General features: G+C 41.4%; 1 protein-coding gene across 1 annotated transcript; it reads left to right on the top strand.

Moving 5' to 3' along the window:
* Positions 1-4,225: 4,225 nt before the first annotated feature.
* On the top strand, positions 4,226-26,828 carry LOC143841959 (bridge-like lipid transfer protein family member 1). The gene is made up of 14 exons (XM_077346509.1): positions 4,226-4,420; positions 4,832-5,252; positions 7,301-7,371; positions 9,343-9,516; positions 10,678-10,798; positions 12,674-12,801; positions 14,584-14,734; positions 17,475-17,715; positions 20,575-20,733; positions 21,988-22,233; positions 22,649-22,742; positions 24,115-24,357; positions 24,503-24,741; positions 26,533-26,828. Exons 2-14 carry the CDS (start codon positions 5,013-5,015, stop codon positions 26,826-26,828), a joined length of 2,403 nt encoding a protein of 800 aa, XP_077202624.1. The 5' UTR covers positions 4,226-4,420; positions 4,832-5,012.
* The last annotated feature ends 1,127 nt before the right edge of the window (positions 26,829-27,955 follow it).

The raw sequence follows: 27,955 nt of genomic DNA on the forward strand, positions 1-27,955 counted from the left end.
GGGCCCGCACCCGGGAGCTCATTCCACCAGGTAGGGGCCAGGACCGAAAAGGTTTTAAAGGTTTGAAGAATTTGTTTCCCCCAGTTGCACCTGTAATCCCTCAATGGAGCTTGTCCCTTGTTCTTTCTGTGCTTACCCATGAACCATTTGAACCGTTGGCAACGATAGACTTGTCTCTTTCGTTATACAAAGTGGCCTTTTTGGTTGTGATAACATCGGCGCGTAGAGTGGGGGAACTGGCAGCCTTTTCCTCGGAACCACCTTTTTTTTGCAAATTTCCACAGATAAAGTTATTTTACACTCCGGTGTGGCGTTTTTACCAAAGGTAGTCTCTAAATTCCACCTGGGACAATCTTTAGTGCTTCCCCAAATCCGACATCGCTTTCCGAAAGACGAATGAACACCTTGGTTGTTCGTAGAACTGTCCTTTTTTATTTAGAGATAATAAAAGCCTTTAGGAAAGACAAATCACTTTTCATTTGCTTTCGAGGCATCAATAAAGGTAAAGCAGCGTCTTCACAGACGATATCCGGGTCGATTGTGCATGCAATCAGACATGCATACAGACTTTCAAAACTTGACTGTCCTCTGACACTCACTGCACATTCCACAGGGGCCAACGTTACATCAGCAGCATTCACAGCAGGGCTCCCTGTGTCTGACATCTGCAGGGCAGCCACCTGGTTGCAGTCAAGTAACTTTACTCCAATTTATCTTTACGGCAGTCTGTGAATTGCCTGGGGTGGGTCTGAGCCCATTAGGAACCTCCAATTCCCAGAGTCTTGGCTTAGAGATGATATTTGTGCATCTTCTCCAATACCTCATCTGCCTGTGGGCTAAAGAGATCTACCCCATCGAAGGGTAAATCTTCTAAGGCTTCTCGGATATCCCCTGATAAGGTAGAAGGTAGAACAATCTGATTACTGTCATACAGGTGATTTAGATCTATATATGCCTTGCATGTAAAAACCTGTCATGCCATTTAGAAGCGTCTTCGGTGTGTTCTCAGTATGTTGGGATTCTTTTCCCGGTGAAGAACATTGTGTTCATTGAACCGGCAGTGAAGTCTGAAACGATCCAGTTTAGATAAAGCCTTTCTGTCACCTTTAGGTGCATCACTTATCTACATCTGGGATAGGAATCGGAGAACAGTCAAGCAGTTGCCTCTTTAGTTTTTCATCTTGTCATTAATATACCAAATTTCCCTTTGGGTCTCAGCTTTTCCACTTGATCTGCTATTTTTGCTTCTAGGTTAATAAATGTCCATAATGTTTCTCAAGATTAATGTTAATATCATCTGGACATTCGACTGGCCTTGATTGTAGCTAGGGCTTTCTTGGCCCTGGCTCCTGCCTGGTGGAATGAGCTCCTGGTGGAGGTCTGGGCCCTGATGGAGCAGATGGTGTTCCGCATAGCCTGTAAAATGGTGCTTTTCCACCAGGTAAAACAAGGACAACTATGGGCATCCCTACCCTTCTCCTATTGCAGGTTCTCCAAGTACAACTGGGTGGTCCCCAGCATAGAAAGATCTCCCATCATAGACCTGAAAAAAGCAATAAATAATTTTAAACTGTAATGTTTTTATGGTTTTTACTTATATTAAAATTTCACTCTAAGCCTCCCTGAGCCTGCGTGCAGGACGGGGGAGGGTTGCCTTGTACTGATGTCTCTTCAACTCTGTACCAACTTTTCATTTGTGGGGTGTATGAGGCATCCATGGAAGATGAAAACAGTCTGCTATTAAGGGGTAAGGGAATCAAGTCATTTTGAAAGCTAAAATATATTCCTCAAAAATAAGATCCGGACTAGAAGTTCATGTACATATAATATGTAGTTCGTGTACATATTAATTTGCATATTATTAGTCATTGTTCTCATCTCTGTCCATCTATCTGTTTGCTGAATGCTAGTTAACTTAAAGCAAGTAAAATATATAGTTATGTTTTCTATGTTTAATCTTTTAAGATGATCTGTGTCTCTGGCCCTTGTCCAACTTCTGATGAATTAAAGTACACGATGACTCACATAGCAGTAGATGGCAGGGGTGGTCAAACTGCGGCCCTCCAGATGTCCATGAACTACAATTCCCATGAGCCCCTGCCAGCATTGGGTAGTAGGGGGGTAGTAGGGGGGTCGTAGGACTTACCCGTGAGTGTGGTGTTGGGGGGTGGCGGGAAAGGAGCAGAGATGTGGCGTCTTCCACGCGGTGTCCCTGCTCCTTTCCCGAGGGTGATGGGAAGGAGTTCCCTGGCGGGCGAGGCCGTGCCAAGCGGCCGATGGGGGCAAGAGTGGCACTCGTAGGGGCGAATCAGGAGCTGCTTCGCGGCTTCGTGGCTCCTGATTCGCCCGTTAAAGAGATTTTTATCACGAGCAGAGACCGCCCTAACCCCTCCCCAATAGCCCTTAGGGCTTTATTTAATCCACTCCGCAGGAGCGGTTAAAGATAATGTGAAAAGCTGCTGTGGGTCCAGATCAGGGAGAAAAGATACAAATAAAATAAATTAGGCATAACTTAGAACAGCCAGTGATAGTTTTTATTAGAATATGGGTCTTTCTCTATAGAATGAATAAAACATACACTGATATGTTTCTTTAAATCTTTAATAAATGGTATTCTTAAGTAAATTTTGATATAAAGAGCAAATTGAGATTGGATTTTCCCATTAAGTTTCAATATGGATCATGTGCCTCTATTCATTTTTTATTTTGTAGGTTATGGTTTTTGTGGTCAGATGATAATACAAAGAGTAAAAGAAGCAAGAATAAGTACAGCTGTCTTGGTGGCTGTAGGTTTTTTGGTGGCACAGTGTTGGGACTAGATTTCTTCAAACTTGAAGATTTGACACCCTCAAGTAGCTCTGCTTTTTCAAGTACAAATGCAGAATCTGATATGTATTATGGACAATCTTTATTGCAACCAGGAGAATGGATTATTACCAAAGAACTTCCAAAAACTATTGATGGTAATCTTATATTTATGTATATATTGTTGTTGTTGTTAGGTGCGAAGTCGTGTCCGACCCATCGCGACCCCATGGACAATGATCCTCCAGGCCTTCCTGTCTTCTACCATTCCCCAGAGTCCATTTAAGTTTGCACCGACTGCTTCAGTGACTCCATCCAGCCACCTCGTTCTTTGTCGTCCCCTTCTTCTTTTGCCCTCAATCGCTCCCAGCATTAGGCTCTTCTCCAGGGAGTCCTTCCTTCTCATGAGGTGGCGAAAGAATTTGAGTTCCATCTTCAGGATCTGGCCTTCTAAGGAGCAGTCAGGGCTGATCTCCTCTAGGACTGACCGGTTTGTTCGCCTTGCAGTCCAAGGGACTCGCAAGAGTCTTCTCCAGCACCAGAGTTCAAAAGCCTCAATTCTTTGATGCTTGGCCTTCCTTATGGTCCAACTTTCACAGCCATACATTGCAACTGGGAAGACCATAGCCTTGACTAAACGCACTTTTGTTGGCAGGGTGATGTCTCTGCTTTTTTGTATGCTGTCTAGATTTGCCATAGCTTTTCTCCCCAGGAGCAAGCATCTTTTAATTTCTTTGTTGCAGTCCCCATCTGCAGTGATCTGCGGTCCCCATCAACAGGCTCTTTAGTTCCTCTTCACTTTCTGCCATTAGAGTGGTATCATCTGCATATCTGAGGTTGTTGATATTTCTTCCTGCAATCTCGATCCCAATTTGTGACTCCTCCAACCCCGCCTTTCTCATGATGTGCTCCGCGTACAAGTTAAATAGGCAAGGCGACAGTATACAGCCTTGCCGAACTCCTTTCTCAATTTTGAACCAATCAGTGATTCCATGTTCAGTTCTCATTGTTGCTTCTTGACCTGCATATAAGTTTCTCAAGAGACAAATAAGATGCTCTGCTATTCCGGTATGTATATATATATATATATATATACATATACATATACATATACATATACATATACATATACATATACATATACATATACATATACATATACATATATATATATATATATATATATATATATATATATATATATATATATATACATACATATACATACATATACATACATACATACATACATACATATATATATATATATATATATATATATATATATATATATATATATATATATATATATATATATATATATATATATATATATATATATATATATATATATATATATATATATATATGCTGTTAAAAGAAAAGAATGGGAGTGTCGACCTATGGGAATAGAATTGGAAAGAAAATCACAACACCTGAATTGACAAGTACCACTGTGATCTCCCAGTTCTTCCTCTTCTTCGGAGGAGAATAGTAGCTCTAGTGCTGCCCTTCCCTTACTGGCAGGTGAGAGGGAAAGCCCTTCTGCAGCTGAGGACAGCTTGGGCCAAAAAGAATTCTTGGCGGGTACAAAAGGAGATGATGTCCACGGATGGTAAGTGTACTGCTTCTGTTGACACTTTTTGTTCCCCAATGCAGATGCTTGGATATATAGAAAATAAAAACTTCCGTGGTAGTATATCAGGAATATGGATAAGACACAGTGCTACTGCTTGGCACAGTGTTTTGTTGTTGCTATGGCTTGTGCACAATAAAGACTGTTGTGTGTGTCATGTGCATACTCATAATTGAGATTTAAATGCTACTGCAGTTATTGGGAGCCAGCCTGTTTACTTTGGCTTGCAGGCCTGGTATACTTGCATTTGCAGATTGCCCTTCAGAGAGAGTGGAAAACAACTCTGAATTACTTGCAATTTTCCTGCAACTTGTGAATATGGTCAGCATTCTGGCTAAAAATGTCATATCAGAAAATGTTCACCCTCTTCTTTTTGTTGCTAATGTTTAGTTCAGTGGCAGACTGTCCTGGGAGTAGTCTGGTGTCACCGAAATCCCAAGAGAGACCTGCTGGTGAAAAAAAGCAAGCCAAACAAATCGATTATGGGAGAGGCTCTATCTACCATAGTGTAGAAAGACCCTTAACTACAACATTACATGGAGAAGCTAATCAGGATCCAAAGAGCTTATCAATGAGAACACATCCTTCCTTAGCTTCATTTGTTTCTGCTTTGGGAGGAGAAGATGACCTTGTTATAGAAGCTGAGAAGGCTCCAGAGAATGAACAGATCACCTCCCAGCAGCCTGTAATGAACTGTTATCAAAACTACCTTACCCAATATCAGCCGGTCAACTGGTCCAAAAAGCATCCAAGAAAGAAAAGGACCTCATTACGTCAATCATTAGACCAGGAGACTGTCCCAGCCTTTAAGGTAAAAAGAAGTCAACAAATCAGGCAAAGCAATCAGTGTATCGGGAGGGTGTGTTTTCAGTGGCTCCGTTTTATGGCCCAATTTTATTTGATCTTGATAATGAGTAATAAACTGTTTGAGCAAACTATGTAGCACTCTAGACTTTAGAACAATATATCTGAGATGTGTTGTTTCAGGCAACGGCCTGTTGGGTTAAGGCAACATTCTTTCAAGAACAATATCCCAGGAACAGGAGAATTCAGCCAAATATTCAGGGAACAGGTATACAGGAACAGGTTGCTGGCTTGACCATCACTAGCTAAGGACAATGGAGTGCTCTCAGGTTAACAGTGTTATGTCCAAGAATGTCAGAAATGTGACTGTTCCAGGTTCTGCTTCCCTAGGAGAGTGTTTACCAACCTTTTCAGATGGTGATTCATACTTTATATAGTGACCCATCCAGGGCTGCCTTGTTTTTTCGGTGCCCTAGGCAAACGATGACCTTGGCAATTCCTCTATTCCAGCATTCCATTTTCTACATTGCCCAATCAGGTGATTTTGAGAAACCAGCAAACATCACACAAAGAGTTGCCTCTGCTATGAATCCCAGCCTCCTCCTCCTCTGCCAGCTGGGCCTGAGCTAGAGTTTATGATGAATGCTTGGGGGGGCAGTGTTTTGAGGGGAAACAACAAGATGGCAGATTCCAGTGAAGAGTCTGGCAGCAAAAGGCTCAATGCAGTGCAACTTCTGCAGCTGACAGAGGGCCGTGAAGCAGTGAAGGGGACTGAGCAAGTGTTTGGGCTGCTGAAGAAGCAGCACCAAGACAGAGGCCATTCGCATACACACACCTGTTTCTATTCTCCTCTGTGTCAAGCGCAGACAAAACTCACAAACAAACTTCTATAGAAAGAAAGCTTTAATTGGAAGTAGATCTAGTCACTATAACAGTCGAAGTCAAGACTGTTCGATAATAGGACAGCAAGCGGTTATCCATACATTTCTCCCGCCGAAAACCCAAGCGTTCCTAAGGGAGGGGGGGGACCCCTCACCCAGGTGCCATCCCAGGCTTCCTGCCAAGGTGTTGAAGTTAGCACGGCCTTGGTCAGGCTGGCACCTCGGGCTAGCATATAAGATGTTTACAGGAAGTGGGCAACATTGTTTCACAGCAAGGAGACTATGCGGTGTGAAAACGCAAGGATCAAAGAGGGGGAGAATCAAAGGAAAACTACAGGCATAAGCATTCTGGTACCTGGGAACGTTTCTGTAAAGGCACAGCACTCCAAGATGGAGTCCCTCAGGTTCACTGGAATCACAAGCATGGCAGAGAGCAGGGACTGATCCTGACACTCTGTTTATTCCATGGTATGCTGGACTGCTCCCTGCTACTTCCCAGTCTCCCCTCCTTTCAGCTACTACAGTGAAGTTCTTAGTTGTCTGATGGCTTTTTTCTCCTTGTTAATGTCACAAAGAAGGAGTGGGAGAGGTGAATGTGAGAAATTAGAGAGGAGGAAAGGCAGAGAAAGATGGAAAGGACAGAAGCTGCCATTAGGGAAGGCTGGCCTCCGGTCTTCTTTCGGGAGGCTTCCTGACATTTGTGGATCCTAACCCACACATTGGGAAACACTCCCTCAGGATACAGTGGACTTACATCAAAGTAGTTTGTTGTGTCTCATTGTGCTTTTGAAAGTGTAAACTGCTTTTATGAATGAGTTGAGTTTCTACCAAGAATGTCAGAATGCAGTGAAGAGAATTACCGATTTTTTAAAAATTCCAGGGAACACTTGTGATTCAGAATGTTACTTAGAAACTGAAATATATATATATATATAATATGCTCCATAGCTTTTATGCTTTACATATCAATATCTAAATCTATATTTAAGTATGAAGGGCATTTAGGAGCCATGTTTCTTCAACAATGTAAAATAAATATCTTTTATATGTAAAGTCAGATGTGCAGATATGGGCATGTTTATTGAGCAGGACAAAATATAAATAGTCTTCCTTTAAAGACAAATGTGCTGTATAAAAGTTCTAGAATAGTGACAAGGTTTTGTGTGTGTTCTAGACTGTTAAACAGGGCCTCACAGCTAATGCTTTACTGGATCGAGGAATACAGTTTACGGGATCAACATCAAAGTGAGTAACAAGTTGCAATACGTTTGCAGTATTCTAAGGTTGCCAGTTGTGGCCTGGATCAGGTTCAAGGTTCTGGTTTTGATCTTTAAGGCCCTTGGTGGTCTGGGATACACATATCTGCGGGACCGCCTGTTTCCTTATGCCTCCTGCAGGGCTTTGCGCTCTCTGGGTACCAACTTACTGGTCATTCCTGGCCCCAGTGAATCTTGCCTGGTCTTGGCCAGGGCCAGGACCTTTTTGGTCCTGGCCCATACCTGGCGGAATGAGCTCCAGGAAGAGCTGCAGGCCCTGCAGGAGCTTTTGACATTTTGTAGGGCCTGTTAAACGGAGCTCTTCCTCCAGATCTATTGGCGAGACCAGTGCAGGAAGAAGATCAGATGAGCAAGGAAGATACGCCACCGAACTTTGGAACATCATTGGTGTTGTCAGCTGATGTAATCCCTTTGGCAGTCATGGGAGGGGGTTCTGGCAGTCGTGGGAGGGGGTTTTAGTGCCATACTGTATTATGTTGTGTGAATGTTAATTTTAATAGTGTTTTATTGTATGTGGCGTTTTATTGTGTAACCCGCCATGAGCTGGCTTGTCAGGAGCCAAATAAATAAATAAATAAATAATACTCTGCAAAGAGGAACATGTACATAGTGTTGCTTTTTGGTTGGTACATAGTCGTATTTCTTTTCCCTGATCAGTACTCTTCCTCTGATTGAATCAAGTTCATATATGTTGATTTTCAGAATGAAATCATACCAACGGAAAGCATGGAGCGTGTGTGAAGGGAAGCTAAAACTAAGCTGATAGTCTGCATTTTCTTTCTTTGAGGATATTGGACGGAAACACATTGGGGGTTTGGTTCTGCGTCGGGGAGAGAGCCATGAGAGCTCAAGTCTGGTTGAGGAAAAGAGCAGGTGTGGAGTGAAGGGTAGCTCTGCTTGGCGGTGTGGCAGAGTGTTTTGTCTCTACTTCTGACAAGAGGACCCAGTTGTTAGGGTTGTCTCTAGCAATGAGTAGACATTCTGCCATTTAGTCTGACTCTTGTGCACCTCAAAGCTTAGCTCACAGCAGCAAATCCAAAGCCTAGACACCCATTATCTTTAGAATACTTTGCAACTGAGAGGAAAGTTTGTAACTTAAAATAAACCTGGTTCCCTCAAGGCTGTGTGAGTCCCTTAGTTGATAGAAATGGCCTGTCACAGTTTTCTCCTAGGAATATATAGCAATATATTACTGTAGTTGTATTCTCCTTTCATAATGCACTGCTCTTATCACAATGGGATGAGGCACCTGGAAAATACAGAAGGGGACACAAGCACATCTGTCTTAACTAGACTGTTCTAGTGTTCTGAGAATAGGTTCCGATGTTTAGCCGTGTCGGTCCAAAGTAGTAGAACAACATTTGAGTTCAATGACACCTCTAGGACTAGAAAAGTTGAATTCTGGGTTTAAGCTTTCATGTACATGTATCTGATGAGGTGTGCATACAAACGAAAACTTTGTGGATCTGAAAGGTGCTGCGGGGCACAAACTTTTCTGAGATAAATTGTGTGTCGTGTTTACTAACCAACTACAATAGTTGTGTGTTTAATGTTCTTGGTTGCCAGGATGAGACTTTTTATCTGTTTAATGATAACCAAAATTACTGAAATAAAATTCCTTTGAGGCTAATATAGGCTCATAGCAACCCTAGCAAGCGAATGACCCAGTGCTGCATTCCTCACAACCCAAGTGATTGTTATCTGCAATTACATTGCCCTTGTGTGAACATCTGTTGCTCTTAAAATTAGGCAGCTTATTAAACTCTTGCTCCTTCTGTGCTTGGCATCAAGAAGCAGCTGCATCTTGACAAGTTGTTTGTCCACCTAACTAACTAAACACCATAAATCCCACTGCTGTCTATGAGCGCTTGGAATTCATTTTGTAGCATGGCCTCTTGAGAAGCAACAACTTGTTTCTGTTATTGTTTTGTTTATTAAGCACACCTTATACCCCCTTGGAAAAGAAAATCCTTGACAATACGGATGATGAAACCATAACAGAAGAATGGACTCTGGATCACCCCATTTCTCAGACCAGAACAACTGTTATTGTGGAAATAAAGAAAACTGTGGATGTTGTTCTCACTCCACTTGTAGCAGAGGCTTTGGACAGGTATTTCACAATTTTTTAAAAACATAGCAACTTTGAATATAATGCTTGTTTTACAATGTAACTGATAAGATCATCTGTACAAGCTTCTGCTCAGCTGCAATAGGGTGTCATGATACTGTGCTTATGCATCAAAATACGAAGGGCATTGTTCTTCAGCAATTACATGACGTGCAACTAAGCATTGTGAGGTTTGCATATGTCAGATATGGGCTGAGAGAAGTCTTGGCAGAAATAGGAATGTTAGTGAACATTCTTTGCCCATCCCTTTCAGTAGAATTAGAAACTTCTCTCCTGCTTTTGCGGCAGTAATATCACTATGGCAAAGCACTAGAAAGTTTTTTAAACTTAATTTTTAGAAAAGGGTTGGCTCCTTTCTTTCTCACTGGGAAATTCTTGGCAACTTACATTGTGTGCATTTGTGTGTTGAAGGCTCTGATAATTTTTGTGCTGCTTATAACTTATGTTGAGAACACCTAGAAAAGGCCTTTGACAGTGACCTTAATTGACAGGCAAGCTCATACAAGAGAAACCTGCACTTCGGGGGCTCTAGACCAGGGTTAGTCAAACTGCGGCCCTCCAGATGTCCATGGACTACAATTCCCAGGAGCCCTTGCCAGCATTTGCTGGCGAATGCTGGCAGGGGCTCCTGGGAATTGTAGTCCATGGACATCTGGAGGGCTGCAGTTTGACTACCCCTGCTCTAGACTGTCTCCTAAGGCAACACAAACACTAAAAATTGTGCTGAGGAGAATTGTGCAGGATGATAAGTAAAGGTTTTTGAGCACCAGTGAAATTTGCTTAGTATGGTGAGTCCAGATGTTAGTTTGGTCACGGCATTCTGGATTTGTTAAAGTTTCCAAAGACTCTTCACAGGCAGCCTCATGTTTAATATGGTTTGAATCCTACAGATCATTTCCACGAAAGGAAGGGACATTCCTCTTTGGAATGGACTTTTCTCACCACTGTTTCTCCAAATGCTGCTCCTTGGGGACTAGGGGACCCCCCCCCGAGATTACATGAGAGGGGGTTTAGAGGTCTGCAGCTAGAGATGAGTCTTGGGGAAAAGCCACCTTCCTGTGGAATTCAATCCTACCCAGTGTTGACGTTTCGTATAGGGATGTGTCTTATAAGTAAACTGCATTGAACTCATTTCCCTTGCAGGTATATACAGGCAATGGTTCACTGTGCTAGCACATGCCATCCTGCAGCTATTGTGGATAATCTGCATTTCGAGGTCCTCAGAGAAGCTGTACAGAACAGGAAAACTACTTTCTCCGAAAAGGTATGTGTGTTATATAGCCAAACATTTTGGCTTAGGATGCCCCAACCATACTCTTTGTTCACGTGAGGCATCCAAAGAATCACGATCACGACACAGCCATTTCCCAGAGAATCTACTTGTAAGCGGGAAGTGAGGATGAACATCTTTAAGGATGTGAATGTGCGATTCCTTTAAGAAAAGTGGTGAATCTATGATCATCCTTCCCTGGGATCCATCAGTCTTTTAAAAATCTGTTCTTTTTATTTGTTTCTGCAGTAAATAATTTCCAGAGCTCTGTGAATGAATTTAGTTAATTTCATTTCTACCACCCAAGGCAGGGGGGTGAAATCAGTGTACACAATCAAGGTACAGGGGAGATGCGAAATTTATTAAGAGAGGTTTTTTATCTTCATGCATCACTACTGGAATTCCAAGCAGAAGGGCAGGCACTGTGGTGAACAGACAGTTTCTCTGCCAAGCGGCATCAAGTAGGAAAGAGGACGTTTTTTCTGCGTTTCCTTTCATTTAAGTCTTGGTGGAATCGCCAGGGATCTTCTTGTGCCTGAAGTGTCCTTGCTGGGTCACCTTTTCTTTAGTGTACAGGGTGAGGTGTGCCTGGAACAGGAGGCAGTTGGCGGAAGGAAATTGGTTTCCTATGAACAGGGGTGAAAGTAGAGAAGCAGAAAGGGGTGTTTCAAAGAAGGTAGCCCCACAGCTTCTCCTTGTACCTCATTTTCTGTTTTGTTATTATAGGGTTTTTTTAAGGTTCAGCTTTCGTTCTCCCTATTTTTGACACCAGTTCTCCTGGAATTGATTGTTTCTAAAGCTGAATCCTGGTTCTGTGTGGCTATCAGGTTTCCCTTTGAAATGAGTATTCTTGGGTAATTCCAAAATCGTGCACCCTTGATCTTTGGAGCAGATTCTCTTTATCACAGCTAGGGTGGCCTTGCACAGGATGCCTAGGAGAACAGCACCATTAGGCTTGCCGAAACTGGTTATTAGGCAACAGGGGCTCAGTGGAGCTCCTAGCTAAGACTGATGCTGCCCTTCAAAATTCCAGGTGCTGTTCCTTCTTTTCCCCATCTCTCTTCCAGCATTATTAATGGACTGAGAGGAGATGGGACTAGGAGGGAGGCTTTCCCCCTGAGACTTGGGGGCAGGGCATGAATGTGAAGGTCTCTCCATGATCCTCTTCTGCACACTCCTCGGGAATAAACAGCTTTAAAAAGGGATTAGATAGATTCATGGAGGAGAGATCTGTCAGTGGTTACTAACCATAGGATTGAGGGGAAACATCCACATTCAGAAACATTAATCCTCTGAATCCCAGAGCCAGGAGGTAACATTAGGTGAAGGGCCTTCCAGAGGAACTGGTTGGCCACTGTGTGAGACAGGATGTTGAACTAGATGGACTAGTCATCTGATCTAGGGATTTATTATGTTATTGAATTGAATGTATATGAATAAATTATATGGTCATTAAAGACAGCATTTTAGCACACAAACTGGCATTATTCTTCCCCCTGCTTTTTAAAAGTTATCCTCCAAGCAGGATATTAGAGGATCAAAAACAGAGACCACAGGAACTACTCAAGTAAAAACACAAACAAATCTTTCTCTCAAGCAAGATCATGTGACTATTAAAGGACTTCAGGCCAGTGTTACACTCCCTAAGGTAATAACCAGTCTGGTGAATAGCCTTGCACGATAGAAGCCTCTAGGCTTTATAGTACCTATATATTTTAGAAAAGCATGTGGTTATATGAATTTAATGGATTATTTAATAGGCTTGTTTAGAAATTGTGGGTTTGTATGTGAAGGAATGGAAGTTTGTTATCATGTAATTTCTTAAAATATGAATATAGGGTTTATTGATCTTTGGGCCCCTTTTCATAGGTGAATTTGTGTTTGCTGCAAGCATCAGTGGAAGAATCAACAGGCAACGCTGCAGGGAAAAGCGTAATCCATGTTTCCTTAGTGGCTTTGTGCTTTGATAGGATTGCCGTACGTGTTCATATGAACAGGTAAGGCAGTGCCTTCCCATCAGAACACGTAAAAAGTTTACCATCCTGCTAACGATGTGCTGAGCATCTGATTGGCCCTCATTGGGGGACGTGCCCTCAATAGCGTGATAGCAGTCCCCAACAGAGGGCCAATCAGAGGCTCTTCCCCATCTCCCTGCTCCTCCTCCTTGCCATTTGCTAGCACCTGACAGGAGGAAGAGCAGCCAGGAGGTAAGCCCAGGAGCTGGGAATGGCCATCTGTTGCATTTTCATTTAGGAGAGTAGAATTTAGAAATTCTGACACCTTTGATTAAATCAATTGTTAAACCTGTATTAATCTTATTTGCAAAAATAGACTGGCACATTCAGTCTATAATTATTATAGACTGTACACTGTATTTGTATTTTTATAAGTAATCATGATCTAACCTATAATTATAAGCATTTGTATCAATTAAATAGAAAAATAAGAATAATTGAGATAATATAACAATCAAAGTATGTTCATCCACTCGGACAATTAATTTAAAAGATTAACTGTCAATTCAAACATTTTATTTATTTGTTATTTTATTGTTGTTTTATCATTTCATTTTAACCTGCCATGATTCTTAGAGAGTGGCGGTATATAAATCAAATAATAAATAAATCAAATAAATAAATGTATTGTTTATATATTGCCCTTTCCAGGAGCTCAGGCTGGTTTACATCTAAAAATACATTAAAACCTTATCATAAGAGTAAAGTAGATCGATACTTCCGAAAAGGCAGCTTCAAGCTTGTAAATACTAGTAATATAATCCACAGGTTAGCTTCCTTTGTGAATGTCAAAACTCAGTTGCTTTTTGAAAGAAAGAAGATGACTAGCAGCTTTTACAGGCCTTAAAGGAAAGAAAGAATGCAACAGAGCGTTCCAGCTCACATGTCATATAACCGAAAGGAAAGGAGCGGTATAGATGACATTCCAACTCACTTATCATTTCAAGGTGCCTCCGCCTTTGAAGATGTCTGCCGTAGCTGATGTAACAGAGGGCTGCTCCTTCCCCTCCCCTTGTATCGCTCCCGTGTGACCACCAAATGCACTTGTTGTGATCACAGAGGTGCTTCCTCCTCTGTGCAGACAGATTTGAACTTGGGCTGCCAGAAAGGTGCCATCCTTTCAGCTCTGCTTTTACCCTCCCAATTCTGGTATAGAGGAAATGGTCTCAGACCCATTGAAGAATTGTTGGGTGACTCTGGCTGAGACAGTGAACATGTCCACTTCCCTGTCCCCTCCATGATGGATGGCTTGTTAAATGCACAAAATCAGTTTGTGTTCAGGTCTTATCAATTCTTCTTTTCTCTCGGAACCGGCTCAAGGTGGGTTACAGACAGACCCAAAATTAAAAACCCTAATCAAATGAACCATTCTGTTTGTGTCAAGTGAAAATAATTAAACGTAAAGGTAAAGGTATCCCCTGTGCAAGCACCGGGTCATGTCTGACCCTTGGGGTGACGCCCTCCAGCGTTTTCATGGCAGACTCAATACGGGGTGGTTTGCCAGTGCCTTCCCCAGTCATTACCGTTTACCCCCCAGCAAGCTGGGTGTACTCATTTTACCGACCTCGGAAGGATGGAAGGCTGAGTCAACCTTGAGCTGGCTGCTGGGATTGAACTCCCAGCCTCATAGGCAGAGCTTTCAGACTGCATTTCTGCTGCCTTATCACTCTGCGCCACAAGAGGCTCTTTGAAAACAATTGGGTATCAGTAAATCGTCTTAAAAGGAATATTTGTTGTATTCATAGCTGATTTTCTTTCCCACAGGCAACTGAACTTTCTAAGCACTGCAACGCCTGCTGTTGGCGCTTGGCTTGTTCCTATTGATCAAGTGAAATCCTCTTTAAAGAAACTGGAAGCAGAAGGAACATTACGAGTTTGTGCTGTCATGGACTGCATAATGACCGAAGCTTTAGAGGTGGGTGGATTGATGAAAATTACCTGGCCAGTGATTTGTCTTGCTTGGCTTTTAAAAGTTGCTTAACTTTTCAAATATCATTTCAGGTCTTTCTGAGTTAGCATTTCGAAGTACTGTCTGTCCAGTGTAGTCCATAGTTCACCTGGTTTAGTGCTTGGAATATGCAGGACAGTCCTTATGTATACCTTCCTTAGTTACTTAGTGACCAGGTGGGACTGATAGGGATTGGAGCCCACAGATCTATTCAGTTAATGATGTTTGATCCTTTTTCCATAAAATGTTGGGAAAACATAGACAAATAATCAGATGTTTATATCACATTCTCTAGACTAACTACTATTTGATTTCTAAGATTATATAAAGTTAGTCCTCCAAACCAACTATAACTCGTTGACCTATTTAATAACCTAACTAGCTATTTGATTGACAAATAATTTATAAAATGGTGTATTGAAGTCTGTTTTCTAAATGGTTTGAGATGACAATTCCTGAGCCTGTTTGTAGAAATGCACATAGTATGGTTTCTAAAAACTCTGTGAGGAAAACAACAGTCTCACTGTGACCAAGGAAGTGGGGGAAAGAGTAAAAAGGACCATTTGGCTCTGGGATTCCCCCCCCCCCCCGTTCATTCATGCCAGAGCAAAAGTGAATAACCTGGATGATAGATTTGTGTGAGTTGTAATCTATGAATATCTTTACACATTCAGAACAATAGTGTGCACTTTCCTTTGAGAAGCAAGGCCTCCAGAACTGCACACAGTACTCCAGGTGTGGTCTGACCAGTGCTGTATACAATGGGACTATGACATCTTGTGATTTTGATGTGATGCCCCTGTTGATACAGCCCAAAATGGCATTCGCCTTTTTTACCACAGCATCACACTGTCTGCTCATGTTTAGTTTACAATCCACAAGTACCCCAAGGTCTCGTTCACACACAGTGCTACCTAGAAGCGTATCCCCCATCCAGTAGGCATGCTTTTCATTTTTATGACCCAGATGCAGAACTTTACACTTATCTTTATTAAATTGCATCTTGTTCTCTTTTGCCCATTTTTCCATTGTGTTCAGATCTCATTGAACTCTGTCTCTATCTTCCAGAGTATTTGCCATTCCTCCCAATTTGGTGTCATCTGCAAACTTGATGAGTAGTCCTTCCACCCCCTCATCTAGATCATTAATAAATATGTTAAACAGTACTGGGCCGAGCACCGAACCCTTAGGTACCCGCTACTCACCTCCCTCTAGCCTGATGAAACACTATTGACAACAACTCATTGATTGTGGTTCTCTAACCAATTCCCTATCCACCTAACTATCTGAAAATCCAGATTGCAGTCAATTTATCCATCAGAACATCATGGGGAACTTTATCAAAAACTTTACTAAAATCCAAGTAAATGACATCAACCGAATTTCCACTATCCAGCAAACCTGTTACTTGATCAAAAAAGGAAACCAGGTTGGTCTGATAGGACCTGTTGGAGACAAATCCTTGCTGACTTCCTTGGATCACTAAATTGTCCTCCAGATGTTTGCAGATCGCTCCCTTTAATATCTGCTCCATTATCTTCCCCACAACAGAAGTCAGACTCACTGGTCTGTAGTTTCCCGGGTCATCCTTCCTTCCTTTTTTGAAGATCGGAATAAGAGGCCTCTCTTCCAGTCCTCCAGGACCTGTCCAGTCCTTAAAGAGGTCCTGAAGATGATAGACAAGGGTGTCTGCAAGTTCTCTGGAAAGTTCTTTGAGCACTCTCGGGTGCATTTCATCCAGCCCAGGGGATTTGAACTCATCCAGTGCAGCTAAATGCCTCTCAACAACCTCTCTATCCATGTCAACCTGCCACCCAGACACTATCCTTTGGCTACTGCTATCTCTAGATGTGCCTAAACCCTTTGACTTGTGAGAAAAAATAGGCACTAAGCCTTTCTGCTTTCTCTGCATCTTCCATTAGAGTTTGTCCATCTGCACCCAACAGTGGGACTATTGCCTCCTTTACTTTACGTTTGCTCCTCACATAACTGAAAAATCTTTTCTTGTTACAATGGGCTTCCCTGGCCAATCTTAGTTCACTCTCAGCTTTGGCCTTTCTGATGATTGATCTACAGTGCCTAGTAACCTGTAGGTACTCTTCTTTAGAGCTCTGTCCTTCCCTCCATTTCCTGAACATTTTCCTTGTCTTTCTTAGTTCCTCTTGAAGTTCTCTGTTCATCCAAATAGGCTTCTTAGAGCTCCTGCAGTGATTTCTTCTTTCTGGGATAGTCATTGATTGAGCATGCAATAGCTCTTGTTTGAGTAGCGCCCACCCTTCACATGCTCCCTTCCCTTCCAGCATTCTCATCCATGGTATGACACTCATCATCTCTCTGAGTTTATTAAAGTTTGCCCTACAAAAATCCAACATCCACATCTGGCTACAAGCTTCCTTGCCTCCCCATCTCAAAAGGAATTCTATGAGGACATGGTCACTTCCCCCTAGGGTCCCCACCTCCTTCACCTCATCCACCAACTCTTGCCTGTTGGTCAGTATTAAGTCCAGTATGGCTGAACCTCTTGTGGGTTCATCTACCATTTGATAAATGAAATTGTCAGCCAGGCAGGTCAGAAAATTGCATGACTGAGACCTGCTGTCTCCTCTTTTTCTACGTATTTTGTCAAAGTTTTTTTGGGGGTGGGTGGGATTATAACACAATTGGGTTCCAAGTAAAAAATTATCTTTGACGTGTGCTTGTCTTCCAGAGGGATGGCCTTCCTGCTCTTGTAACATCAAAGAAAGGTCTCATTGCCTTAGCTGGGCAGTGGATGAAGTTCATTGTTGTGACACCAGCCTCCAAAGGGGTGAGTTTACACAGGCCAGCTCAGCCAATGGAACTCCAGTCATCTGTCCCCCATGGCCAAGAGGATGGCTTTGGTGCAGACAATGGAGGTGGTCTTCAAAGTGACACAAGTGCGGATGGAGCAGAGTTTGAATTTGATGCAGGTATTTCACCTATACATTTTCAAAATAACTTCTTCTGTCCATAAATAGCATTTATCTATTTTAGATTCTATTTATTACAAAGTCTCTCTTTAAGTTAGGGGTGGGACATTTCTGGTAAAATAAACTTCAGACCTCTGACACTGTCCTCATGCTTTTCCTGGTGCTTCATGCTTCCCATGATCAGCATTTCAGGGTGCCCTTTGGGCTACAGAGGAGACGAGGAAGCTGACCTCACTGACAGAAATCCCTTCCATGAATGGAGCTTTCCCACAATATTCAAGCTTATCTGTATTTTCAGAGCATTTTTGACATTTGTCCACACTGAATGTCCTCCTGGACTTCTGACTTTTAAAATAATCTGTAGAAGTTAGCTGGTGAGCAACCTACTTTCCTTGCTGAAAAAATACTCCTTAAATAAGAAGCAAAATCTTACTTATTATAAATCTTTGTTCTCAGTAGAGATTCTTCTTTTCTTCTGGATGTGTGTTGTTTTTGTGGGAGGCAGGACAGTAACTTCACAAGGCTGAGGAACCTCCCTGTACAAGGATTCTTGTACAGCAAACACCCATCATGCCCCACCGATTAGTGATAGGCAGTAAACCCTTGAAACAAGAACATCAGTTGTTCAAGTAGAAGAGAACTTTAAGAAGTAGCGAGCTATTGCCATCTTCCCCACATGTGCTCAGGTGTTTAGCTAAGGTCAAAATATTCAAAATATTCAATGTCAGGCAGTAAACTGTATTCTGATCTTTTTTGAGAGTTGCATATGGTAACATGACTTACATCTCTGGTATGAGAGTGTAATTGACACCTCTAAAAGCTTAGGTGTAGCTTATACACAATAGCCACAGAATAATTTTTGAAGTCTCCTGCTTCTAGTTGCTACCTCTAAATTGTAAGAAGCCATAAACTGGCACTCAAAGTACCTCCAGAGAAACCCTTTAATCTCTGCAGAAGGCAGTTGTTTAAAGACAGTTTCATTGTTATGGAAAGAGAAAAAGAAGAAGAGCTGTTTTTTTTGTAACCCACTTTTTACTACCCGAAAGTCAAAGTGGCTTACAATCGCCAATTCTTCCTCCCCTGTGAGGTAGGTGAGGCGGAGAGAGCTCTGAGAGAACTAGACTGGCCCAAGGTCACCCAGCTGGCCGCATGTGGAAGGAGTGGGAATCAAACTCGATTTTCCAGATTAGAGGCTGCCACTCTTAACCAGTACATCAAATGGGTCCATAGCCAGAGTAAGTGTAGTGGGTGGGCCACCCCTATCAGCTTGGGAAACCTATAGTTCCACCTATGTGAGAGACTGTCTTCAATCCGGAGGTAATCCAGTTCCTGAAGGTGAAGTCTACCCTCTGGCCTTGAGTTGGAATATTACGACTGAGATGGACTTCTTTAGAGAAATGTACTTAGCTGAACATCTTGAACTTGCAGTTCTGAGCTCACTTACTTGGGAGAAAAGTTCATTTAAATCAGCAACCAATCAGACAGCGAGGGCTGTCTGGGAATTAAGTGTCTTAAACATGATTAGAATTGGCAGGATTGGTCTGTAAAAACAAGTGCTTTTCTTCTGCATTACCCCTTATGTGATCCCTTTAAAAACATGTTTCCTGTGTATCCACAAAGTGGATTTTTTGCCATGTTCTGGAGTCGACAGTAGTGATATCTGACAATTTGCTACTCTGGCTAACCTTATTTATTAAGGTTAGTGTCAACTGAAAAAACAATAGAATCTTAAAGCATTTTCGGCTGTTCTTGAACATGCAATCAACTGCAGATAATGTCCTTTGGCAGCTAATATATACTCATTCAAAACTATTAGTTCTTAATAGGCAGTCTTTAGTGCTAAATTTGCAACATTAATTCCAGATTTTGAAGGCATGATGTAGTAAAGCAGTAAACATGTTGTGAAAACTCAAAAATAGGCAGCTTAGCCAACGTAAAACTTTAAAAATTCATTGTCATACCCAACTTCAGTATTGCTATACAAAATTATTTAGGTTAAGAATCAAGGAGTCAGCAGTCCACAGACTACAATAATGTCTTTTTTGTAGTATAGAATTGGTGAAATTATTGTCATTGAAATGAAGCTATTGTTTAGTTGACACCTCCTTATGTTCAGTAGTGGAAATATTGAATGCCAGCATTATTTCTGAATGAAGTCATGCAGATGGTTTATGCATGGTATTTTCCAGCAGGATGCTTTTTAATTAATTCAAAGCAGCAAGTAACAGTGATCCTTTGGGGGCAGTGGTCTGAGCACCAGCATCTTCAGAACAGGGACACAGTGATGAAGGTTCATTAACTCAGTTAAGGCAGCCTTTCTCAACCTTCTTAGCACTGAGAAACCCATGAAGCATTCTTCTGGCTTCCACAAATCCCAGAAGTAGTGTGATCGTGCAGAATATGTTGGGAAGCATAGCTGTGTATGCATGCACCTGGCCACTCCTCTTCCCACCTCCTCCAGACCTAGCATTGGCCATTTTGGGAGGGGCAAGCAAGTTGACATGACCATATATGGTCATATTACAAATAAATGTTTGTAATTTATTTGTGATTTGTGATTTGTTAACTCCCGTTCGGGAAACCCTTCCAGGGCCAAGAAGAAACCCCAGGGTTTCATGAAACCCTGGTTGAGAAAACCTGAGTTAAGCATATGGCCACCCAGCGAGGCCTGTTAAATATTCTGTTTTGGTATCCATGTTATATTAATTTAGTACTAACTTTACAGTTGATGCTCTCTGTTTCCTTAGAATATGTTCTTGTGGCCAGGAACTGAGAAAGTTTTTTCCTCCTGTATTACTTGAATACCAGTTTTATGGGACATACAGTGAATTAACTGTGTTGTATTTGATGTCCATTTAGTAACCACAGTGCCCTCTGACATGTTGTCAGAACATCCTCTATTAACTGAGCCATCATCAGTGAGCTTTTATAACTGGATGTCAAATGCTGTGCGCAACAGAGGAAGTGTGGTTCAAGAATCTCCTGTCACCAAATCTGGACACAATAGTCTTCCAACAGGTATTAACTAGAAGCTTTAATAATGCATTTGTAAAAAAAAATAAACTATTCCTGAAGTTTCTATATGAATGAGAAAAACTTCGAGCACGGAATGGTGTCTTCAAATCATTTAAGTTTTGAACATAAGGAGAGTCTTCCTGAATGAAACCAAAGATCTAGCATGTTGTGTCTAATTTCAGTACCAACAGAGAGTGCATAAAATGGTTCTCCATCACCTGGCATTTGGGAGTGCAGGGCCCCTGAACACTCAGGTGCTCTTTAGCTATTGCATCCAATAGCCTGAAGTACCTGGATTATATTGCTACCTACAGTCCAATTAACTGTAGGCTAAAAGTGATGTCTGTGCCAGACCTTGATTTAAAACCACGAGGCAGCTGATATTTTTCAGAAGAGGAACACTCTGCAATGTTCTAATTTGCAATCTTTCTCAAAAAAATAATAATAATAAAGGAGTTGACAATTTCTAGTTTTCACTAAGACTGTTTATGCACTGGGAATTTCACTGCCCAAGCACCCGTGCAAGAACAAAAATCGGAGGTAGATGAGGTGCACCGGGCCAAATGCTCCCCCATGTGGGTGCAGGAAGAGGTGGGGCAATCTGCCACGACTAAAACTCCAGCCTGCAGCCCGGCATGAAACCTCCAGTGCATAAACGGTCTAATTGGGGAACAGCTAATGGTTTTTATTTTTGCTATGCAATCAAAGGCCTGAAACTGTTCTTCGAAAGAGAGATGGAGTGAACACCACATGATGTGTATTTCACCTGATATTTACCAATGCTACTGTTCATAATATTCATACCGCTAGTAATTTCTTCTATATTTGTGCATTGTCAGCTTACACTGAAAGATGCAAAATCCTGCTTTAGGATGCTTAGGGCTAATCCTGCGTTGAGCAGGGGGTTGGACTAGATGGCCTGTATGGCCCCTTCCAACTCTATGATTCTATGATTCTATGAAAATGTCTTTCTCCTTGCACTTCAATTCAGTTCTTCATATATATAGCTATATAAAAGTGAATAAGTCTGCAGTGTTCAGAACTAGGTATGATACAAGGGAATTAAGACAGACATGGTATTGTTTTGTAGGTGTGGCCCCAAATCTTCCCACTATACCTTCTATTTGTTAAAACATTCTATGAATCTTCTTACCCTACAAAGTATGACACATGCATTGAATGCATAAGAAAAAGGTTAACTATGAATTCTACTTTCTGTTCTTGTACTTCTGCTTTCCTGCTATCTGTTTTCTGTAGGTGTTCGGAGTCCTACTGAGCCTGCCTGTAGGGTAATATTTGAGAATGAGCAGGATAACAACAGCTTAAGCAGAACACAGAGAAAGGGCAGTTTAGTCACCTCTGAACCTCCGCATGTGACCTTGATAGTATTTCGAATAGGCATGGTGAATCGCATGCATCTTGAAGCAGGCATCGGTGGGCTAACAAGGGAAGCGGAGCTGCAGAGGATCCATGGGAGTTTTACACTCAAAGAAAAAATGAAAGGTAGATTGAGTATCTGAAAATACATTATTGTTGATCTTCTACGATAATAAAATTAAGTCATAAGTAAAACATTTTTGGTATAAATAAATATACCATTATGTCCTAACCTGGAAAGCCTCCTTTCTGACATTGTATGTTCTTTATTGAAATACGTTCATGGAGAAAATAGTTACCATACCACTGAATAAATAGAGGCATGATATTGTATTTTCTCCCAAATGATGTATTTAAATAATTCGAAAAGTTAGTGTTAAAATGACATCCAGGTTGTTTATTCTGTTCTCGAACGATTACAGTAAGTGCATTTTGGCAATTAAAAATAATTATTCCTTTATACTTTGCCTATGTTATTATGAAAACAAATGCAAACAGTATAAAATTTCACACAGGTTTAACCTATTTTTTTAATTTAAAGATATACTTCATCAAAAGATGACGGAGACAAGTGCTACTGCTCACATTGGTGGTGTTACTATTGTTCTGTTGGAAGGGATCACACCAAATATTCGGTAAGTGCAAGTTAAAAAAAAGTCAATGAATATTCTCCAGCCAGTTGGAAGGTCTCTGTTATACCCAAACAATATAACACGAAGAGCCGCACTATTTTCTTAGGCATTTAATTTAGCTGAATTTTAAAAATCTGTTATAGGCAAAAAAAAACCTTAAGAGAGCAAACGGGCCAAGAAAGAAATGAGTTTTTCTGACTTCATGTTAGGTACAGATGATATTCAGGGAAAATAACATTAAATGTTACTAAAATTGTATAGTATTAAAGAGCAGCTACTTCATAGTGTGAAGTGGCTGGAATCTCAGAGGCTATCTATTCACATAATTTTTAGAACAATAATTGGAACCACCTTAAATCTAAAACCTAAAAGGTGAAGAATGATGTCCCTATGCTATTTACCACTTAGCTAGCACTTTTGCTCAATTGTCAGAGTCCCCAGGTTAAGGGCTGACCACTTTAGACCAAGTCATTGAGGGAGCTGAGCATAAATTCAAAAACTAGAGAGGTAGCCAAGGGCTTAGAGCAGGGGTAGTCAAACTGCGGCCCTCCAGATGTCCATGGACTACAATTCCCAGGCACTGCGGTCGTGCTGCGGCCTTACAATGGTGACAATGACAGGTAATGTAATGTAACAAACTCTATATTTTGAGTGGAAATGTTGGGGGGTTGTCTTATACGCCCAGTCGTCTTATACGTCGGCAAATACGGTAGATGGTCATTAAAAGCTTGCGTGTTGTGAAATAAGTGTTAGATAACAGAATTATTTGATCAAGCTAGATGCGGCAAATTTCTCGTGTAGTAAAGCAGCAGCAAAAACTGTTCATAAATGAAATAGAATAAAATTATATGCAGAGACATGCATGGTGTTTGTGTGTATGTATCTTTCCTATTCATACATGTACTGTTTTTTTTGTGGTGATTAAAATTATTTTGCTGTGCACAACCATATTATTTTGCTGTGCACGACCTTGTTAAAAGCAATGACTGCATAAACTGACAATACACATCCATTTACCCATGCTTAATTTGAGATCAATCTTTGGCTGATGTTTGCTCCCAGCACCTATTTCAAAAGTTAAAGTTGTGGATTTGGAATCTCACACATGTTTTCAGAAATCTGAATATTTGCACCTGTCAGTTTGCCAAATTTGTAAACTTTTTGAACTATTAAGTTGCCAGTGAGTAACTCCACATAGTCCAGTCTTCTGGATTTCATGGATGTGCTTTTAAGGAACTAGTATGTCATGTTTTACAAATTCAGCACGGTTTTTAATGTTCCTGATACTGCTAATTCTTTAACTTAGTTTAATGTAATTAATTATTGATGCTAAATACGTTTCTGCATTTTGAAACTATTTTTAAAAACTTCTTAGAACGGTGGTGAAATGCAGCATTGCCAAATCACAGGCTCTTCACAGTGCCCAAAGAGGGCTGAAATCACAGGCTTTTTCCAGGGCCCAAAGAGGGCTAAAAACAAATAATGCTGCAGTATTCAAAGTTGGTGCTCTCAATATCAACATTCCTCGACATCCAGCTACCCTTCACAGCATGACGGTGCAGAGTTCTCATCAGCTTTCAAAACAGATCTCTGACCTCATCAGACAGCCATCGACAGTGTAAGTATTTGACTCGACAGGTTGCCATTTGGAGATTTCCTGTAAATTTGCAGGGTCATGCCTATATTATGGATTATAATCAGGCAGCTGGGACCCAATGTCTATTGTGTGTCTAATAATTTGTGTTTCTTTGTAATATAAACAGACCGCAGCCTACAAAAGAAGACACAGCAATGCCATTACCTGGAGAAAAGGCTCCCACAAGCGTAAATCAGACGCCTATTGAGACCAGTGAATTTCCGCAGTTGCCTGAGGGCTTGGAGAAGAAGCCCACTGTTCTTAAATTCAGTGCCATGACTGATGGAATTGCTATTGGAGCAGCCCTCTTGCCATCCTTAAAAGCAGAGTACAAGATGGGAAGAATGAGAAGCCATGGAAGGACAGGTAACTGTTCCAATGAGCTTCATGGATCTCCATTTAGGGAATATCACAAATATCATGGCATCATTAAAAGATTCCACTTGTAATATACCACATAATAATTCTACTTGTAATGGGTACATTCAAAAGCATAGATGCTTTTAAGGAACTGAAATTGTAAAATTGCTGTATTATTGTGTGCTGAATTTGTAAAACATGACATACTAGTTCCTTAAAAATAAAATGAGAATAAAGTGCAAAATGTAAATTTATTCTCAAATATTTATAATGTATCTATCACTCAATAATTATTGCAGTTTGAAATGCGGCTTATGGTTACAGTCCAGAGCAACTCATGACAAAATTTTCACGTACAGCATTTTGGCTGTTGTCATTTCCTAACAACAGGACTCCAATATTGCTGGGGAATTTCTTTAGAAACTTGAGAGGACAGCAAAAACAATTCATAATGTGCCAGGTCTCGGGGAATGGGCCAGTTTGATGGGAAACCTTCCTAAATCCGGTTGGGTGCTTTTTATGTTTTTGCTTATGAGTAAAGAAATATGGATTCCTCATGATTATGGTTCCATCTCTGAGGAACATCATATTAGACATCTTGTTCAATGCAAGAACTAATACTAGTGGCTTTCTTTGGAGAATGTAGGAGGGCAGGACTCCCATTCTTTGTAATTTTGAAAACCTTTTACTATGTGTATATTATAATATTAAAAATCCCTTTGCCATACATGTCAGCAGCCATGAAGGCATATGAATAGTTCTCAGAATTTCCAACGTGTTCACTGTGGTCTGTGGGCCCTTGTGAGGAAGCGCGCCTGCCTATCCTGGATCCTCTATGGCTCACTGTACCAGGAACCTAGGCGTGATTCTGGACACTTGGAAGTGTCCTCACAATGGAAGCCCAGATCACAAAAGTAGGGCGGCTGGCATTCTACCGCCTCCACCAAGCCAAGCTACTAGCGCCCTACCTGGCCCCGGAACACCTAGCCACAGTGATCCATACGACGGTCACCTCTAGACTGGACTTTTGTAACTCGCTCTACACAGGCCTGCCCTTAGTCTTGACCCGGAAGCTACAGCTGGTTCAAAATGCAGCAGCCAGGATCCTCACTGCAACACTGTGGAGATCCCACATCCGGCCCATTCTCCATCAACTGCAGTGGTTGCCAGTTGAATTCCGGATCAGACTAAAAGTTCTGGTAATTACCTTCAAGGCCATATGCGGTCCGGGCCCAGTGTACCTGAGGGATCGCCTCCCTGCCTACGCCCCCAAAAGAGCCCTGCGCTCCACTGCTACCAACCAACTAAAGGTCCCTGGTCTCAACCAGGGCCAGAGCATTCTCTGTTCTGGCCCCCCCCTGGTGGAACGAGCTCCCGGAGAAGATCAGGGCCCTGACGGAGCTTAAACAGTTCCGCAGGGCTTGCAAGGAGGGGCTCTTCCGCCAGGCATTTGGTTGAGACCAGATATATATAACCAACAGCGACCAAAAGGCCCCTGCTTCCCGCCCCCCTCAGAACACCACCTATACACTCTGGACCTGTTTGTATATTGCAACATTGTATTGTTTATTGGTTACACAATTATAATGTTATATGTTTACAATTATGTTATTATTGCACCGTTACCCAAATGTTTTATAAGACTGTTCCATGTATTGTTCTTGTGTTATTATGTAAACCGCCCAGAGCCCCGGGGAGGGCGGTATATAAATATAATAAATAAAAATAAATATTTCTGTAGTGATTTGTATTGCTAATGTATGATACTAAATTTAGTCATATCTCCTGGTTTTGCAGGTGCACAAAAAAGGTTTACATTTGAATTGCCAAATCACAGGCTGCGATGTACTTTTAAAGTCTCTGCCACTGATATGTCTACCATCCCTCCATCAGCCAGTCTTAACCTTCCTCCTGTAACCATGTTGGTTAAATGCATCATGGAGGAGCATGACAGCTATGCAGAACAGACATGGAGTACAGATGAGCTACCGACTAAACAGGGTTATTATCTACAGGGAAATTCCTCGCGTTGCGTTGCTGAGGTTTGTATTCAGGACTGCCACTATCTTGGAAAGTTATTTTATTATACATGAGTTTTAACATTTGTTTCTGCATAGGACAGTATTTTTGTTGTGATGCTATAAACATGGTCCTCAGCCTTTTGTATCTAACATTCCAGCAACTGTTCTGTCAGAGAACCCGGGTCCCACCATACTTTTTCTGAGAAGGAAGTGTATATGTTTACAGGCTGTTTGTTATTATATTTATCCTTGGGAATGAACAAATTAATAGTTATAGAAATCCTGTGTCAGGCTGGTGGTGCCCATAATACAGCTTGAAAACCTCTGCTGTATTGTAAGACTGGAGCAGACCTCTGCTGTTATCATGTAGATCTTTGCACACATTTTCCTTAGACATTTCATTCTCATAGCAAGCCCTTGACTATATTTCATGTGAGCCGATCAGGTAATCAAGATTGGACAGAATGTGTAGGGTGATTTTAAACTGTTTGTTTGTTTGTTTGATAATTTATTTATTATATTTTCCCACCCTCTTCTTACAGCTCAGGGCAGTTTACATAACACAAGAACATGAACTAAATACAACCAGTAATAGAGACAGTAGTTGAGGTGATATAAATGGCTATGAAACAACCAATAGTAACAATAACAGCAGTAATCATTGAACGTTAACATGTCAACTGTAACTGTAACCCCATAGATCGGTCAATGCAGAATTACTCCTTCTTGTATTTAATGGGCATATCTGAATGAGAAGAGGGGTTTTCAAACAATGATTTTTAGTTAATGTGAGGGAGTTATTAATTTGAATACGTAGTTCTAGAAGAATTTCAGGAAGCCCCGGTATCTTGGAGATGTTCAAAGGGCTAGAATGATCAAATATCTGCAGAATTCCTCAGAGAAGAGCCAGACCATAAAGATAACGGAGCCATCAAGGTTTTCTGAATTATTAATCTTGCTATTTATTATCATTTAGAAATCAGATGGTGGTCCGCAATGTGGTGATGTGCACCGTCTTCGAACGGTGGTGAAATGCAGCATTGCCAAATCACAGGCTCTTCAGAGTGCCCCAAGAGGGCTGAAAACAAATAATGCTGCAGTATTGAAAGTTGGTGCTCTCAGTATCAACATTCCTCAACATCCAGCTGCCCTTCACAGCATGACGGTCCGGAGTTCTCATCAGCTTCCAAAACAGATCT

This window comes from Paroedura picta, chromosome 7 (assembly GCF_049243985.1).
Source record: "Paroedura picta isolate Pp20150507F chromosome 7, Ppicta_v3.0, whole genome shotgun sequence".
Classification (NCBI taxonomy): domain Eukaryota; kingdom Metazoa; phylum Chordata; class Lepidosauria; order Squamata; family Gekkonidae; genus Paroedura; species Paroedura picta.

What these genes read in the sequence shown, in the direction of transcription:
- LOC143841959 (XM_077346509.1), top strand. Translation starts at nt 5,013, where the DNA reads ATGAGAACACATCCTTCCTTAGCTTCATTTGTTTCTGCTTTGGGAGGA. An exon ending in TAATGACCGAAGCTTTAGAG is followed by an intron (nt 14,735 to 17,474) that starts GTGGGTGGATTG and finishes CTTGTCTTCCAG; the next exon opens with AGGGATGGCCTTCCTGCTCT. An exon ending in ATCAGACAGCCATCGACAGT is followed by an intron (nt 24,358 to 24,502) that starts GTAAGTATTTGA and finishes TAATATAAACAG; the next exon opens with ACCGCAGCCTACAAAAGAAG.